Source organism: Chaetodon auriga, chromosome 2 (genome assembly GCF_051107435.1).
Source record: "Chaetodon auriga isolate fChaAug3 chromosome 2, fChaAug3.hap1, whole genome shotgun sequence".
Taxonomy (NCBI): domain Eukaryota; kingdom Metazoa; phylum Chordata; class Actinopteri; order Chaetodontiformes; family Chaetodontidae; genus Chaetodon; species Chaetodon auriga.
Window position 1 is genome coordinate 26059311 of NC_135075.1, and position 19112 is coordinate 26078422.

Here is a 19112-nt window from a genome sequence, read left to right on the forward strand (position 1 = left end):
TGAGGTGAGATGAAAGGATTTGAGTTGGGATTAGATTAGATAAAATGAAATAAAGAGAGTGACCGTGTGTATGTTAAAAGATGAGATGCAGTGATATGAGATGATGTGAAACCAGATGAGACGAGACGATGGAAGAACAGTTGAGATGATCTGAGCTGGATGAGGTCCGATGAGGCAAAATAAGGAGAGATCTGGTGAGGCAAAATGGGATTATTTGAGATGAGATTAAGTAAAATGACAAAGTGAAGTACAGGTGGGAGAAGAGGAAGCAGGATGAGAGCAGAGGATGAGGATGAGAGGACAAATATCAAGTAGTATGAGGTGAGGGGATGTGAAGTGAGATTACATGAGATGACGTGAGACAATGAGGTAGCTATAAAATGAGGTAGATGAGATACAGAACGAAAAGCTTTTCAAGATAAAACTTATAAAGTCACAGCGTTCATGAACGTTCATCTTTTTTAAAGCAGCCATTTATCGACAGCGCGGCTTCCTAACATGTCTGACTGAGTAGCTTTGTGGTTTACAGAAGCAGGAACATCTTCATGAAGAGCCGGAGCACAAAGATTTTAAAAATACACCGATCGTTAAAGTCATCAGCAGTAATGTTTCATGTGGTTTAGTTCAAAGTTTGATTTCATCATTTTAAAGCCAGTGACTGATGCTGAAAGCTCCTGTCACACTAAAATAAGGAGAAACCGACTCAAAGAGAACCTTTACTGGCTGTTTGATCGATACGGGTCTGTTTTTTCTGGTTTAATGTCGTGATTGTGACGGCGGGTTTCATCTGGTGCCTGGCGTCGGCCTGTCGCGTTGGTGAGCGTCCCCGTGGAGATGCAGATTAAAGCTCTGAGATGATGTTCCAGTAACAGCAGAGCAGTCGGCTGCACGCTCGCCTGTCACAGATGTTTATGAATTTCAGCTTCCAGCAGAAATAGACTTCATTGGTCCCAAAAGAGGTCTCCTCCAATTCACAGCTTTATCAGCCAGCATGCAGCTTCAGCTTTTACCACACGGAGCTTTCACTCTCATTCATTCTCCCTCTGACAGATGGAACCGCAGCAGCAGGTATTAACGTCCTGTCTCATTGTTCGGGATGTTTGATGTCCAGCACAAAGACACTGGACTGTTTCTCCTCTCTCCTCCATGTTGCCTCAGCAGGCCATCCACCAGTTCAGCTTTTGCCTCCGTGTTCTCGATCGTCACCCTGCAGTGCCCTCGTCCACAGCTGGATAGCAGTCACGGACACATACAGAAACAAGCGATGCTAACGTCACGCTGCAGCTTCAGCTTTAACTGGATCTGATCGATTTCAAGCAGCAAAACCAAGAGCATCAACTGTGGAAACGTTGCTGTTTCCTGCCGCTAGCATTAGAAAACTCCTTCAACTCCGCGTTGAGTTAGTCATTTAGATGTCTTATCTCCTCCTCCGACTACCTGCTAAACTGTCAAAAGGTTAACTGTGCGTAGCCATAAAGTGGTATCGGGTCAAAATTTGAGGTACCTGAAGTGAACTGACAGTCGTGATCACTGATGCTCATGTTAGAATTGAAAGCAAAGACTCCAAAAACCAGCACAGTGCCAGCCAGACCCAGGTGGGCGTGATTTTCAATGTATTTTCAATATGCCGCCCAGAGTGGCACACATGGACGTCTTCTGGACAGATCTCAGAGGTCTCAGATCCACAATTGAAAATTTTACATTGAAAAGAGGAGACGATGTCAGGATATGTCATAAAGTGAGAGAAAAACCAGCTAGTGTGAACTCAGTGCTGCCAGAATATGAACTGTAATACCAGTGATTAAAACTGTCATCTCAAATGTATATCTCCCGCCCATCAGTGGCATCTATATTTGTACTGACTTAAATGATTAAATGAAGCTTTAAAGTGATAACATTTGGTTGAAACTAACGGCTGGTGTAGCTCCAGAGCACGACTGTAGGTGACAAAGTTTAAACTCTGCATGAAAACAGAAACGACAGACAGGCTGTTTGTTCACATGGTCAAATGGAAGCGCATACATCCTTTCTACAGGCCCGTTTTTCAGTCGACAAAAGAAGTCAAAGTTTCCAGATGTTAGATGTCTAAACATGAGCAGCCCTTCGGTCTCTAACAACATTATGCCTCTTACCAGACATTTGATCGGGTCACATCTGATACTCAACAGCATTTAGAGCAAACATAGAGAATTTATTCTGTCAAATGAAGTGGATATGAGGAGTGGCCTTCCTTTGTATAAACAGTGTGTGTGACCTGTGACTGTGTCCACATTTGCCTCTGGATGCCTAAAGAAGCCGTCCTCTCAGCTGCTTCGCCCTTTCCTGAACACACTGTTAACTAACAGTCATTTTGATCATTATTTTATTTCTATCTGTCTCTACAGTAACGCTATGATCTGTCTGACTGGACATAATTACTTCATTAACTAATGTGCACTCACTGAATATCACGTATGTTTTTTTCTTTGGTCTTCCGGGAAAAAAAAGCCTTTTCACTCTGCTTAAAAATGCATGAAGATATGTGGTGTCATAGCATGCGATGGTATGTGGTGGCACACGGCTCACGCACACGCTTCTACAAACACACACACAAGAATCCTCAAAGACTTTCAACTATCTGATGAAAAACATTCTGTCCTCTGCACCATTAAAACATTTCTTTTATAAATGACATGCATGCGAGGCCGCCTGAGATACTCCAAATATAATGCTTTATAACGCCGGGATCAGCTGGGATTGGCGCCAGACTCCCTGCGCCCCTCAAGGTCAATGGACGGATTCATATTTTTCAGCTATTTTCAGGTTTTTGTGAAGTCTGGAGAGAGAATTCCAGTAGGTGAGCCAAAGTAGAGATAATAGTTGACTCTATTTTTACGATAATGGATGTGACTGAATGAAAAACCTGGTGCAAAGACAGAAGAAAGAAAAGAAGGACATGAAGAGCGTTGCATGTCTCGGTGTCTTTCTCCCTCTTGCTGATCACTCAGAGGAGCATTCTGCTTCAACTGGCAAAGACGTGGATGACCTGAGGCGGTGTGTGGGTGTGTGTGTGTGTGTGTGTGTGTGTGTGTGTGTGTGTGTGTGTGTGTGTGTGTGTGTGTGTGTGCTAGTTACAGTGAATGAGACTCGGGTCACGCAGATCAAGCTGAATCTCAGATTGGTTGCTGACTTCTCACACCATCGTGCCTGAAAAGATCTGACACGACAGCAGGCCAACAAACCTCTGAACCCACTACTACTGTATGTATGTGTGTATGTGTGTGTGTGTGTGTGTGTGTGTGTGTGTGTGTGTGTGTGTGTGTGTGTATACCACGACCCAAGTCCAATGGGACCCAATGAGTCCAGTGGGGTTTGGACAAAAATTAGGAAATGAGGTTCAGATTTGGTCACATTGGTTGGGCTAACCTAATTGACACGGTGTTTTCAATTTAAGTGAAAATATAGTTTAGAATAAATAAAAAGAAGGACCTGGGGTGAACTCTGAAAGTTTAAACTACCAAAATTCATGCAGGGAAATTGACAGTATGGGGGAATTTTGATTTAGGTTCAAAGAGGATGAGAGGAAAGGAGCAGTGTACTGTGGGGTTGCTGAGGAGGGTAAAGAGCTGGTCTGCTGTTCCACAGTCAGGAGGGAATCCGCACTGCCACCCCTGAATCTGTGCTTTGACGATCAGTCGGAGCGACTTTTCCAGTACCCAGGAATAAGCTTTCCAGGGGATCCTGAGCCGTGTGGAGCACACCCTCCAGTTGAAAACAGAGTGTGAGGAGATAAGTCACACGTGTCTGTTAGTGAAACTTTCTTCAAGCTGCTGCATGTCGTCTTCACTGAGACATGAAGGAGGAAACCCATTAATGAATCTAAAATAATCTGTAATCTATCAATCATGAACCATTCTCTGGCGTCAGCTCCTCCACCACCAGCTTTTCCTTCCTCTGTTTCATATCACTGTAAACTGAATCTCTTTCGGTTTGGCTGGTCAGACGAAAAAGACACGTCATCAAAACAAGCTTTGTTTTTACAGTTTTCTGACATTTGATAGACTAAACTAAGTTGTTTCCAATTATTTTTGTCTAACATATCCCAACAGTCCCATTAGAAGTGAATTTTTGGTTCTATAATTTAATTAGTGCCGTATCTGTGTGGGCGGGCTTTGTTCAGAAAATCACTTCAGCTCCTGGAGCCACACAGGCAGTTAACCAGCTGGGACGCTGACATTAGCTTACTCCCATCACAAATTTTATAACCCCCTACATGATTTGAATGCTGGGAGGTTTGACACTCTGGTTATTTGCCATCACCACATTTAATCCAGTGACATGCAGCAGTGCTACAACTAGCTCGACCCTCTACTTTTTACAGGCTGAGCACAGGCACTGCTGATGACTGAGGGTTGATATACAATGGACAAAATCAGTGCTAATGTGCGAAAGCTAGGCTGAGTAGTTTCTACTCTGAGTGGAACAAAAACATAACAGCACAATGGGTCCTCCCAAATGCTGAATATTGTAAATGGGTCAGACATCTTAATTCTCTAACCAGGCATGTAATTAGAGGGACAAATGCACAGAACGCAGAGCCAGCGGGCTGAGGCTGTGGTGGAGGGATTGTGTGGTGTGGGTTTGGGGTCCTAACCCAAGAAAATCTTGTGCTGTTTGACTAAAAACTGTGCATGTTCACACACTTTGACAATTATTATTAAACTACAGGTTGTAGTTTTTCACAATACACACAAAAAAAAGGGGAAAAATGTGCTCATTGATGAAGAAAGTGTGATATCCTGAAGTGATCCTTCACAATTTGTGAGTGATCACACTGTGTGTGTGTGTGTGTGTGTGTGTGTGTATGTGTGTGTGTGTGTGTGTGTGTGTGTGTGTGTGTGTGTGTGTGTGTGTGTGTGTGTGTGTGAGCCCCACCCTCGGTCAAACATGCTGAGCGGAGAGCAGGGAATCTAAGCGCAGCCGTAAAATATTGTTTTTCGGATCTGCATGATTCACATGGGTCATATTTTCAGGTCGGAAAATCCAGTATTCCGGATACATCCAGGGAAAAAATCACATCCCCGCTAACGGTGCGCATCCAAAGTCATGTGGGCTTGTTGAAAAGGGGAAATCAGTGTTGGAGGATATACACCAGGCCATTCTCCAGCCAGTATTTCAGCCGTAGTGACCACAGAGGTTGACAGCTGCAACACTGAGTGTCAAATTTAAGTCAGCAGCCACGCTGGAAACCGCTCGCCAAGAGGCCTGAAGCTCACATGCTCTGTTTCAGTTATGTCCTAAAACTGTTTTTAAAAAGTACTCTCTTCAAAAAAATTAACATCTGCACAACAGCAGTAGTGCCAATGCTTATATCTACATAAAAAGCGAAGCTCAAGTTGGTCAAGCTTACATTCGTAGAACCACACGGACATAAGAACTTGAACATTTCAACCGTTTCTTCGTCACATTTTAACCTGTTTCTTTGGGTCAGGTGGTCACATCCAACACAGAAACATAACCTTCATCTTTTCAGTATTTGCCCAATCAGTTGCTGAGGTTTCATGTTCTCTGTAGCTCTGATCTGACGAATGAATATCTGCACAGGAGAGAAAAACACTGCTTGTGCTTGAAATCAGCGTAAAACTGAAGGTCTGATCATCACTGATGACACCGTCAGTGGCTGTTTAAATCCATTTTTATCTGCTCGTTTCAGCTCTCAGTTCTGCATGTTTGTCTGAAGAGACAAACTCTCTGACATGAAGGAATAAAAGTGACACTACAGAGACAAAAAGACATCATTTCCTGTCTTTTTCTCAGCTAGGTTAGCGGTAGAACATGCTGTTCATTAGCATTTTCCTAAAATAGCTGTTTATTTTTGGGTCCTTTAGTGTTTCTGTGTTAAACCCTTGTAACCAAGGTCCTGTTTAAATAAAGTTTACGGGCTGTGTGTCTCATGCTCAGAGGCCGCATGTCCTCGCAACATGAAATACATTTGGTAAAATGATGAGAGGACAATCAATGACCTCCAAAGAGGCAGCAGACCGATTCATCAATGCACATTAACCAGCAGGATGCACAGCTGAAGCTGTCCGTGTGTGTGTGTGTGTGTGTGCGTGTGCGTGTGCGTGTGCGTGTGCGTGTGTTTGGTCAGACTGAGCTCAGGACGCTGACCATCAGCTCAGTGTACAATCAGAAGCTGATTCTACAGACTGAAAGTGCAAGCAGCTGAGGAAGAAACATCTCATTATCGCAGCCGGCACAGTGAGCCGACACTGAAACACAGTTAAATATAACTGTGTGAGGTCGCTAACTGCTAACATAAAGCCTCTGTTACTGAGCTAATCGGTTTAAGCTAACTGTCAACTGGCTGTCAGACAGCAGAGCACGTTTTGTGTCATTTTTTAGGACGCGAGAAACATGATTTATCTCACCTGACTGTGTTCACGTGAACCAGATCAACGTCAGAAATCAGGTTAAGGTGAGAAGGTTAGAGATAACCACCGTGTGAGACTCAAGCACAGCAGAACTCAATCAGGTTTCCTTTCTGTCACACAGACACAAAACTGACTCGCACGGGCTCTTCATAAATAAAAGCACTTAAAATTAAGTTATAATCATTAAGATGTTCATTATTTCAGTTCCCGATTCTCGATGCATCTACATTCTGTGACTACCTCTCCACATACTAGTTCTCGTTAGTACCAGTCTGCCTTTCCTGCAGCACATTCAAATTACCTTTACATGCACTAGAGATCCACAGGAAACAGCTGTATGAAGGTACTTATGAAGGCACTGCTAATGCAAACTCAATGACCTGGGAAATCGTGCTTCTACTCTGAAGCAGCCAAATGAAAGATCAATAGATCAGACGCAGATGACTGGTTCTACTGTGGTTTCAGAGAACCAGCACACCTGTAAGACATCATCAAGGCAAACGACTCCTTTTACAACGCTGTACCTGCATGACATCTGGCCAATCAAAGGCCAATTACTGAATTCCATGTTCGAAACACCTTGAATCGATGAATCCTCTCATCTACAGTTTCTTTGGCTGCACTATAGACACGCACACGAGTTCTTCTTCTGCTGATGCATTTCTGACAGAGCAGCTGCTTAAGGTGCGCCTGCTTCCCCCGGAGCTTTCAGGTGAATCAGTTGTCATGGAGATGGATCGGTTGACAAGTAAGCGCAGCAGCTGTAACATTTAACCCAACATGGACAAGATGTCCGAAGAAGTCCATGGATGAAGGCTGGGGTCTCAGGTTGAAAGCTCTAAGAAACCTCGTCAGTGAAAACACGTTTTACTCAGATTTCTACCTCTAAAACGTTTGAGACATGTAAACCACTCCATAATTAATACTGCTTTAATGAATTCGATCTTACATTTGAGCACTTAAATGTGCTCGGGCTGCTGTGATCCACAAGTTTACTATTTTTGTCTTGTTCGAGCCTCCATAACCATTAAAGATGTTTGCTGACCTGCCAAAGGAATTCACTGTGACATGTCATCCAGCCCTTGTGTTTACCAAGAAGAACGGGTGAAATGATCCAGTTGCATTGTGGGAAATGTAGGATCCAGTGGTTCTGAATCACTGAAATACTGTAAAACATCAGTAAACATGGACATGGACGTGGTATTATTAATGACAGTGCTATAAGACGGACAGCCCCTGGATCGAGACGGGACACTCACATTAGTTACCTGTAACAGTCAAGAATGGCGTGTGTTTGCCCTCAGTCTTACATTTAGGTTTCCCCCTGTTTTTCCTCTCCCTCCCCCTCTGCAGTGAAAATATAATTACAGTTTCTTCATTAAAGTGAGTAATTTCTTGCGTGGAGGACGCGACTACAGCTGTCCTCTGATTACTAAATGGAACAGAGCAATGATCTATGGAGCCATTAGGGGAACGGGCTGGAACTAATTTCAATCCTGGAATGGACCGATAGCTGCGCGCGCACACACACGCACAAACACACACACACACACACACGCACACACACACACACACACACACACACACACACACACACACACAGAAGGATCAAAAGATGAGAGAGAGAGAGGGAGAGGGAAACAACAAACAGCAGCATGTCGGCCATTTTCTGGACGCACATAAAGCTCCGACTGAAATCCAAACTGATCATCTATCACCACAGAATAAGGCGTGTGTGTCTGTGTGTGTGTGTGTGTGTGTGTGTGTGTGTGTGTTTTACCAGAAATGTGTTTGTTTATATGAATAACAATGGTTTAATGGCTCACACACCACCTGATATGTGTGTGTCTCTGTGTCATTACCATGACCACATCAGTCTGCTCTGTGCACTTTAATAGTGTGGTGATTCCTTCGGTCAAGCGTTCATCGAGCTGCTCTGCTCTCCGCTTCCATCATCCAGCAGTCAGGTCATTCTGAGACTTGCTTTGTAAAGGTTTAGAGCCTGACATGCCGTTATCTTCTGCTGCTCTGTGTACAATTATGCAGCAAAATGATGCCTATTAGGGGGCTCCAGGGGCAAAAATTTGCTTTTGGCCCATAGATAAGGAGTTATAACTGGAAGGCAAAGCAGGAAGCATTTGTTGATACATTAGTGGTGCAAATTGTCAAACAGATTTACAGCGAATGAACCACTAGACGCACAATGGACCTGGGGCTTTCAGTGGCTCACGTGGGCCTGGGGGGTCCCGGGCGTTGCCTGCTTTCCCTGGTGGGTAAATCAACCATGCTGATTCGACTGAATGAGACTAAAATTGGCAGCTCCCTGACTGATGTCTCAAACCATCAATTTTGATATTGACTAAATGCAGCATCACTTAAAACACTGATTCCCAACCTCTGGAGTGCGGACCCCTTCCAGACCGCAAAACATCTACTACCAACTCAAGAACGCTGTGATTCAGCAAAAGAATGAATGAATATGCATCTAGTTACTCGGCTGTTTTTGGCTGTTTTTGGGGTGAGAGCCTTGAACAGTCGTCAGTCATCTCCTACAAATAAATTTAAATATTATTCAGAGTTTGATGGAGGTTTGATCGTAGATTAAAGGCCACAAGAGTGAATTTTAATGTCCAATCGTTTGACCTGTTAGTGTTTTGGCAAAAAACTAAATCTAAACATCTCAAAATCAGCTCTTTCCTGGTCACATCCTGCATATACTGACTCTTTAATCCAGTCCACACCAGACGTGCGCTGGACGCCTCTTACCTTCTATAGGTGACGTTTTCAGGCGGCGGCAGATGCCCTGCACATCTCCATACGTGTCCTGTATCTTGTTGACGGCCTCGGCGCTCCGCAGCTCCATCAGGCTCCTCAGATCCGCCGTGGTCACCCCAAAGTCCCCGTCATGGTTGCCTTCTGCAACCGAATTCCCCGGAGGGTGGTCCGCCGTGTTGTTGGCCATGTCAGTCCTCGTCACAGCAGTGTTGTTGTTGTAGTTGCTGTTCCTCTGCGTGTCTTTGTAAAACTGATCCGAACGTCAGATCAGGTATTCAGTTCAGAGGAATTGTGGGTAGTGTAGTTCTCACAGAAGGCAGGCGGAGATGATGAGTGCTGAGGTTAGCTCCCAACCTGGATGAACATACTCCTCTCGGACTACTATGGAAACAGGCGAGAAGACATGTTCTTCTCACTGCAGAGGAAAGAAAACAAGAAAAGCGATCTTTAGAAACCAGATCCAGATCTTTAGAAACCAGATCCAGACCTTTAGAAACCAGATCCAGACAGGAAACAGTGTGAACACACAGTCACATCAGCAGCAGAACACAAAGCAGTTCAGGACTGTTTGATTTTTACTACTTAATAGCACAGAGACTAATTGAGCCAATTAGAGAAGAGTTTCTCATCTCAGATTATTAAAGGACTCCACTGAATAACAGAGGTCATTATGTTATAAACTGATTATCGGTTTATGCTGCTCCTCCGAGACACGTAATTGGTTGGTAAATATCTGCACTCCCTGAACCGTCCGTGGAGTTTATGACTCTGATGTTGAAAGAAAAGTATAATTATTTTTCTAAATTAAGTCTAATTTTGTCTTTCGTCTCATTCATGGAAAAGTTTCATTCTTCTTTCATTCTTCACAACATCAAACTGGAGGGCATCATCACAAATCAGACATCAGATTCAATGGAATTCAAGTTAGAACAAGAGACTCATATCAAAGGTGCAAAATAAGAGAACGTGAGCAGTGATTATGATAAAAGCCTTCCAGGTCAGCGCCCCTGCACAACTCAGTAAAGGTATAAATCCTCACTCTTCTGCTCTCTTGCTTATACAGTGAGCTAAACACATTTCCAGTACAGGTTGACTTCAGCAGTTTGTCTTTGAATCACTCGAAGCAACTGTGAAACTGCAAAAACAGTTCAGACCAACAAATTCAGTCATCGTGATTACAAATCAGAAAAAAGACACCATGATCAAGTGAAGTCCAAAGGTACTGTAAGAATGAATGAGAGCAGTAACAAGGACGCCAGATTCCTGCGTGCTGCTGATGAAAAACCAGAGTTCAAGACTGAATACACTGCAGCCCTGAGAGCCAATCAACACCAAGCAGAGGACGGTACACCAATGGAAGGGAGAACTCCACTGGGTCAGTGTGTGAGAGTGTGTGTGTGTGAGTGTGTGTGTGTGTGGCCAAAATGTGGCATTCCAACCCATCAACACAGATTATGTAAGTGCACTTCAATGGCTGTCCTCCATTTTCACTGTTTAGTGGTCTGACATGGACACACACACACATGCACACACACACATTAGTACTATTCTTGTGAGGACACTCATTGACATAATGCATTCCATAGCCCCTTACTCCATCATGACTCAATGCTTTACTCTAAACCTCACCTAAACTTAACCAGGTCTGATCCTTCAAACAGCCCTCTGAGCGCCTGTCCAAAACTGAGGACTGGCCAAAATGTTCTCACTTTCCAAAAATGTCCGCACTCCCTCACTCCCAAGGCCTTCTCCTCAAATTGGTTCACAAGTACACACTCAGACACACACTCAGACACACACAGCACCACAGCCTGTTAGAGAAGTAGTACTGCTGGTGCTGGAGTCAGGGTTGTCCTGAGAGGTGGTTTTGTGGTATCAGGCAACTGCACAGTCGGTGGTCCTCAAACGGGGGGGCGAACCTCCCTTTCGGATGCTGAATATGTAACATGGCTGGCTTCTTTGAGCAGTCACAGTAATGGCTTTTTGTCATTCAAACAAAGGCGATTTTAATGTTTCTTACAGCAGGATGAAGGTTATTTACAGAAAGAGCCAAATGCCGTCTCATCATGGCAATGATAGGACGCATTTCCCATTTTAAAAGTTGTTAGCCCCACACACCTGTACAACCTAACTTCATATACTACAATTCCTAGTACAATGACAGGCAGAGTGCATGAGAAGTCCTCTGTACTCCTCTGCCACCTGTATTCACCAAAGACAAGATGTGCTGGATCAACTTCTGGGAATGTGCACCACCCTTTAAAGGCCTGGATCTTAGACATGAGCGACTCTGGGACGATATCCTGAGAGCTGTCTAGGAACTGGTTGGTTGGCACTTGCTGAAATTCACCACAAAGCAACACCCGCTGCTACCTGTCATGGATGAATCACCCCCATGTTGATTCAGAGACAGAAATATGCATACGCATTCCTTTTTATGAGACTTGTAAAGCTACATGTACGCCTGTTCTATAAATCTCATTGTGGAACTGCGTGTATGTGCATGAGCCTCATTACCACTCTGACAGTTAGCCATAAATGACACCATTCGACATCCATTTGCATGTGGACCCTTGTGGCTGCTCCACCACTCATTAGACCTGTCACCGAGAAGAACAGCAAAGACGAAGAAATACGTTACATCTTCTGTTGCATGCATGTCTTCATGTACAGACATTTACTGCATGTTCCAAACCTGTGGAGACGCAGGGAAACAACTCAAAGTGAATCGCATGGTGAATTGTTTATTGTATTAAAACCTGTCGTTGGTTGTGTAAATGCAAATTTATTCCATTTCTGAGTAGCTCAATATATTCAGCGGGGACGCTGAATGGGACTCCACCCAGGGCACCAAAACATCCGGGACTGCTGCTGTACAGCGTTCTGTTGGTTTGCTCCACTGTACCGGTTTGTACCTCAGAGCCTCTGCGGTGTCTGCAAGAGGGCTCTCTGTAGGTCCCTCAGGAACTAAACCCCCGGAACCAAATCAGGAAGTAAAGTCATGACTCATTAACTATTCATTAAACAAACTCAATAAACAAGATACAAACTCAGGGACTCAAGGTCGCTTTAGCACATTGGGGTTTGTGTTTTCCACGGCGTCTGAGGAACAGTAAAAACCACGAACATGACGGCGATAAAGTGTGACAGAAGTGACTTTTTGGACACCACAAAACAACAATGTTGTTTATTCCCTGTTGTTTCCCGCTGATGTTTGCAGATGGAAACAGCAAATCAAAACGCTGCTGTGCTGTCGAAATGCTCCTCAACTTCCTCAGTTTTAAAAAAAACTGAAATAATTTCCATAAGGAAGCCAACTTCTTCCCTCCTCCATGACTTGACTCCTAGATTCTTTCTTCATTTTCGTGTCACAGAACACTCTGCTGTTTGTGCTTGTGTCTGCTGAACAGGCCACAACAAATGCCCTCTCTCTGCGTTCCGTAATTATCCGTCTGTTCATTGACTGGAAGTCCAATCAATATCACAATGAGACAACAGAGAAATAAAATGAAATAAACTGCCCACAGACCTCACCACATTAATGTTTGTTGGACATTATTACACAAATTGGGAGTGATGTCATTATGATGGAATGTGCTAATTATAGATGATGAGATTACTTAATTATACGGGCAAGACGAGGAAGCGTGCAAGTATTTCATTAGAAAAGATGAAATAGGTGCATAACTCTACACAAATGATTCAGATTTGGGCAGCAGCATCAGTTAGTGTGTTCTTATCATTCATGGAGATTATGATAGTGCTGTGTAAACAATAATAATTAAACATGTGGTTTAAGGAGAACAAAGAGAAGCCATTTTATCTCAGATCATATCAGATTAAATGACAGTTATCTGGCTCCGCTTCAAACTGATCTGGTTTTAGATTCTTTTCATTCTTATTTTACACTTCATGGAACAGATTCACAAACTGAGACAAATCCACTCTTCCAAATGTCAACACATAGCCTCAGGGTGAACAGAAACAATGCTGATTTCACGACAACGTGACCATTCGAGTACTGGAAAACACTGGCTCATTGTGTTCTGAATCGGTTCCCACGTCAGTGAATGGTGGCAATATTTGTCAAAATGTTCATTTCTGTATGTATTTGTCCATTTGTTAGCAGTGGGAGCAAATGCATGAAAAAAACGTTGGTGATTGTCACCGTTTTTAGTGGGCACCCTGAACACATCACAGCCTTCATTAGCCAGAACAGTGCACCACCTTTTTGCAAACAAAGACACAGCAGTCACTGCAGGACCAGCGAACCAGCCGGTCTGTCTACATCTAACTAGACTGGCCTGACTTGCAATGCTTGTACAATAGAAGCTTGTGGACCTACTGAAGCACAGCTAGTTCATAGGTGCTGGGTTGAACATTGGGCATGCATTTCCCATGACTGACATGACAGGACATGACATTACGTCACTCCTCACAGCTCAGCTTTAACACTGGCTTTGGTACTTGTTAGCAGTAATGTGGAGATGGTGTGCAGACGGGCGAGTGGTGCTAGTGGCTTGTAAGAGCTGAATATAACTGTGTCGTCCACAGTCCACTGCTACTGTGTTCAACGCTGTGCCTTTTAACTAGTAACGCCAGCAGAAGAAAACTTTCGACAAAGTTCTTGCACTCCAGGAAGGTTTAACGAGTGGATCATAAACTCAATAAACTATGACAGGACTAAAAAAAATCCTATTCACTAAAATTCAATTCATGAACTTGACCTGATGAAGCACTGAAAATAAAGTAAGTACAAGTACTGGACACAGAAAAGGTTAGAATCTCACAGAATTTAAGAGAATCATTTAAAGTGATTTCCAGTCGACTGTCTTAAACTTGAAACAACCAACCTGCTTTAGTTTATGGTGCATAATTAAAGTATTTGATGTGAGATCATTTGCATAGACCAACAAAGCAGTACACCGTTCCCTAGAGATCCACCTACAGCGGACTGTTAAAGGTCGATATAATGATACTTTGAAGGAGGAAAAGGTCAATGGCCGATGGATCGTTATCTTCAGTCCAACCCAACAACCTTATTACGCTCATAATTTACTAATGAAGCTGCTTTATATTAACACCCATTTAAATATTGCAGACAGACACAGACATCGGCCACGACTGGAGCAAAGTTTCGTGATGACTGTTGATGAAGATTAATTGGCCAATCAACCGAACCAATTTATCGTTCGACTTCTACTGTTCACTTTCCAGTTGGTCAGGTTTGATGCAGTCCAAGATGATCGTGGTGTGCTGTGATTTCACTGTGTTGTAGTACTAATGGTAGTATTTCAGGAGGATGTTATGATTAATATGATAATCTCATTGACCATGATTTTCTGGCCACAGTGAGTTCTGACGTACCATCTTCTGGCCTTGTGCTGCTCTAATACTTGAATTTCCCTTCTGGGGGATCAATAATGGATTATCTTATCTTTTCTTTTAAGCATAGCATGAAAAATTGATAGATTTCTACTATGAGATGTGGGAAGAGTAGAGGAGGCGATGGGTGAATTCTGAAAGAACAGCAGATTTTGGGTGGAGTTCGACAAACAATCCTTTATTGCTTGTTAGCTCCACTGCCTCACCCACTGCCATCCAAAGGTGAGCATTCCTATCTTTAGCCCGACATGACACACCTGCTGACACACAGATTATACACACACACACACACACACACACACACACACACACACACACACACACACACACACACACACTCTTGCCTGCCATGTGACTGAGCGTGTATGTGGCTGTTATGCTTCAACGAGCATGTGTTTGATTAACACGCACTAATACAAACTCAAACACTTTGATAACACACACACACACACACACACACACTCCACTAGCTCTGCCACAGTGTCACTTAGCACTTTGCTTGACACGTAGCATTAGATATCTATTTAGAGGCGAGAATAACAAATGATGGGTGTCTGCGAGAGAGGGAAGGAAAATGATTTGTAAAGCATGCCACAATACGCACGGAGAGACGAGCGCTGGATACAGACGAGTTCTGACAGCTGATCTTCATCACATACTGAAGACGCTACTTCCTGCTTTCATGGTTTTATTTTTGGCTATTTTCAACCCTTAAACTCTGCTCCTGTCAGAGCCAACCTGGGTCCAAACGCTTGAACTCTGTTATCATGTTGAGCGATTCAAAGGTCTGCTGAAGAAACAACTGAGCCAATCAGGGTCTTGTGGGTGGGGCTAAAGTTGAGTGATGTTGTTGAGCTGCATTACGGTCTCATTGATCATCACATTTCTGACACAGTTAACAGGTTCATCGTTAAAACTCATTAATACTCATCATTAATACATAACATATAACAGATTATGTAAACTGAGGTGAAGCAGGACAGGTGAATCAGACAGTGCAGGTACACCTGGACGATAGCAGGACCTTCTCCACACTGTTGGCTATGATCACAGCTGCACACAGCTGCTTTCTCCACGCTGCTGACAGACTGCAGAACATTTGATATTCTCCGAGCAACCTTAGATCGCTGGTTTGAAACTCGCTGGTTAAGAACGGAGGAAGACGGAAAATACAGAATGTAACTCCGTGATTTGTCGGTGAAGTGGAGCAACAACGCAGACTGAATTCGGCCTGTGCCACAGGATACACACAAGTTTCATTTTTCTACAAAGACCACAGAGAGAAAGCCTCGATGAACGATTGTATCGAGTTGCAGGAGCACGGCAGGAAGTGATGTCAGGACTTCGGCTGTCCCTATATATAGATGGAGTATCAGTGTGTGTGTGTGTGTGTGAGAGAGAGAGAGAGAGAGAGAGAGAGACAGAGAGAGAGAGAGAGAGAGAGAGAGAGACGTGTCTGTTCTTTGTCCATCTTATCTGTCTGCAATTGACCTCAGATGAAATTAAGCTGCAGCCACCATGTTGCCAGCCACTCAGCTTATATGTGTGAGGTACAAAAAGCCTGTGTGTGCGCGTGTGTGTGTGTGCATGCGTGTGCGGGCCGAAAATCACTAAAAAGTCCAAGCAGAACAAAGTGGTTTATGTGCGTGTGTGGGTGAACCAGCATGGTGGACAGTCTGTAATCCTGGACATGGTGTCTCTGGACTCTCTCTCCAGAAATCTTTTCAGGTTTTTCTTTCAACACAGATTTTTTAATTTATGCTGAAATAACGTGAAATTATTTGTTTCAACATTTCACATTCTGTAGCACAACAAAACCCACAAGCATCCTGCCTCATGCTGTGTTCATATCATGCAGAGATGGAAAGATTCCATGTTTATGACTCGCGCCATAAATGTTCATTGCTATTGAATTTTCCGTCCATATTCTCATAAATGTATCTGAACGACACAAAAACCCGCCGCGGAGCAGAGGCCGGTGGAAAAGTTCTGTTTCTATTGTTTTGGTGTTTCCGTGCGGACGGAAACATTTTGAAATACACCTGAAAACATAAAAATGCTTGTACTTCTTTTCGCATGTAAACAGTTTTCCAAAAATAATCCATCTCAGTGAGGACATGATGTGTCTTTTGGCGCTTGTCCCGATTACGTTTGGTAAAACTAAACAAAACCAAGCAGCAGAATGACTCACCCTGACTAACACCACATCTACCATGTTGTTATTGTTAGGAAATCAGATGTATGTTAACACAGCAGACCGACTAGAATTCTCTCATGCCAGACGCTTCATTAAATGAAAAGTCTCAAGAAAACGGTCATGAGGACAGTGTCAATCAGCTGTTATCAATAATCCAGTAATTCTAGATGTAGTCAGGCCTCAGTGTGTCTGTGGGACCCTCCTGGAGTGACGTGGCCATCAGCAGCTGTGGACAGGAAACATAAAGTGTGTGGTGAGCACGACCAGCGTGCTAGCAACAGCATTCCACAAAGTTGTAAATCATACAGCATCTTATCAAACACTTCACTGCCATTCATCTCTGTCTTTACACTCACTGCAGCCAATCAGAGTCCCTCCTGCTCTACGCCTTGAATCATTTCGCCATGCAGTTATGAAACAAGAACATGAACCGATAACAGTCCCTGAATGAGGGGTCAGTCCCACCCTCTCCCTCAAAGCGGCTGGACACCGGAGAACGTCATGGTTTCATGTGTCAGCGTTCAGAGGTGCCTGTCAGACGTCTCATTCACTAATTTACAACGTTTTAGCACATTTTTCTCAACTCTGAGCCTCTGCGGTCCAACAGTCCAGCTGCTGTCACGGAAATCCTTTGGTTTCTGCTATGAGACGGCATAAATATTAAAATAAATGACTTGACTAGGAATTTTCAAATCGTTCCCTCCCACACACACACACTCAGAGGATCAATTTTAAGTCATAGCAAAGGTTCGGTTCTTCTCTCAGTTCATTACATTCAATCAGACCATCCCTCTGTTCAGCTGCTGTTATCCCCCTTCCTCTTCCTCCTCTCTGCCTCTGCAGACACACCTGCTCTGCATACTAAACCAGCAGCCTGCACCGCCTTCCTCCACACACACACACACACACACACACACACACACAATCCCACTATGCAAACTCGCTGCTGGCCACACCCTCCACACAGAGAGGAACTTTTTTCTTGTTGCACCCAGCAACAGATTACACACACACACACACACACACGCACAAAATCCCATTGAATCATGTCACAGTGGCTTCACACAGACACTTCTACATGCAGGGCACGTCAAACAGCCGACACTGAGCCGGTGTGTGTTTGGTCTAGACAACGATGTGTGTGTGTGAGAGTGTGAGTGTGTGTGTGTGTGTGTGTGTGTGTGAGAGTGTCGCAGCATGCCAGACAGAGTAACAAGAGAGCCAGAGAGAATAAGAGAGAGGCCAAGAATGCAGGAGACCACACCCATATCTGCAGTCATGTGACCAGAGTGGAAAAAGGAAATCCCCACACTGCAGAGAGAGACGAGGCAGAGGTCTGGACTCACTGTGGAGCATCTCATGAGCACACACACACACACTTAGCCATGCACGCACACACACGCACGCATGTATGTATACACAAACACACACACACGCACACACGCACATACACGAAACTTAATTCCAAGTGGATCCAGGAATCATCTCCACGACCTTTCCCCACAAACACACACTTCTGTGTGTTTCAGTTCACTTTGTGTCAGTGGTGCACTCAGATGGTCACAAAGTGTGGACAATTACCAAGGATCATCTTACAATTCTGCACATGCACACGCACACACACATACACATATAAAATGTGTATAATGTAAGGTAATGCAAGGTAAATGACTCATCACAGGACACAGAACAGGTGGCAACCTGCTGCCAGCTTCCTGTTGGTGTCTTTATTAATTTTAACCTGCTCTCTTAACCTCTTACACCTCACTGGGCGGTCAGTGCAAACCAGTTTAACCTTAACCCAGCCAGTAAAGTTAAGGACAGACATTCGCAAAGAGAAAAAAGGTTTTTATCTTAGATTTTTAAATCTCGACCTCCCACATTTGCAGTGGGAGTTCGGAGATTCAAAAGCTGACCCAAATGGGCGTGGTTTTGCAGGACGAAGCAGTGCACGCTTCAGTGACCTCCATGACCAGCTCAGGCTCAGCTCAGAGTGCACATTCATGAGTGACTTCCGTTTGTTATACAAATAATGTAGCTACTACTTTCAAATGTGCGCTAGGCGGTCACGCCAGCGTTAGAACGTGCCCCATGTGCCATGAAAACGGATAAAACTGACTGACTAGCTGGAAGATGATGAAAATAAATTGCACTTAGCTTTGTTACAAGCTACTTTATTTGATACTTTGATAATTGCATTTGAAGCATTTTGGTGTATTTGAACTATCAATTACAGCAATGGTCAGTTTAATCTCAAAACAACAACAAATATTGATTTTGGGGGAAAGTTTATTCAGTGCTTTGAGCTACAGGTAAGGATTCAGATTTGCAAACTAACAGCA

The 19112-nt window shown here is 43.8% G+C and overlaps 1 protein-coding gene across 5 annotated transcripts in view; it reads right to left on the reverse strand.

Moving 5' to 3' along the window:
- LOC143328442 (plasma membrane calcium-transporting ATPase 1-like) overlaps positions 1-19112 on the reverse strand; it is an 89102-nt gene that overhangs the window by 48869 nt on the left and 21121 nt on the right. For all 5 annotated transcript variants that reach the window (XM_076743606.1, XM_076743613.1, XM_076743589.1 and 2 more), the window contains exon 2: positions 9180-9603. In XM_076743606.1, coding sequence (XP_076599721.1) covers positions 9180-9375 — 196 coding nt within the window. In that variant the 5' untranslated portion in view covers positions 9376-9603. The remainder of the gene's footprint in view (positions 1-9179; positions 9604-19112) is intronic.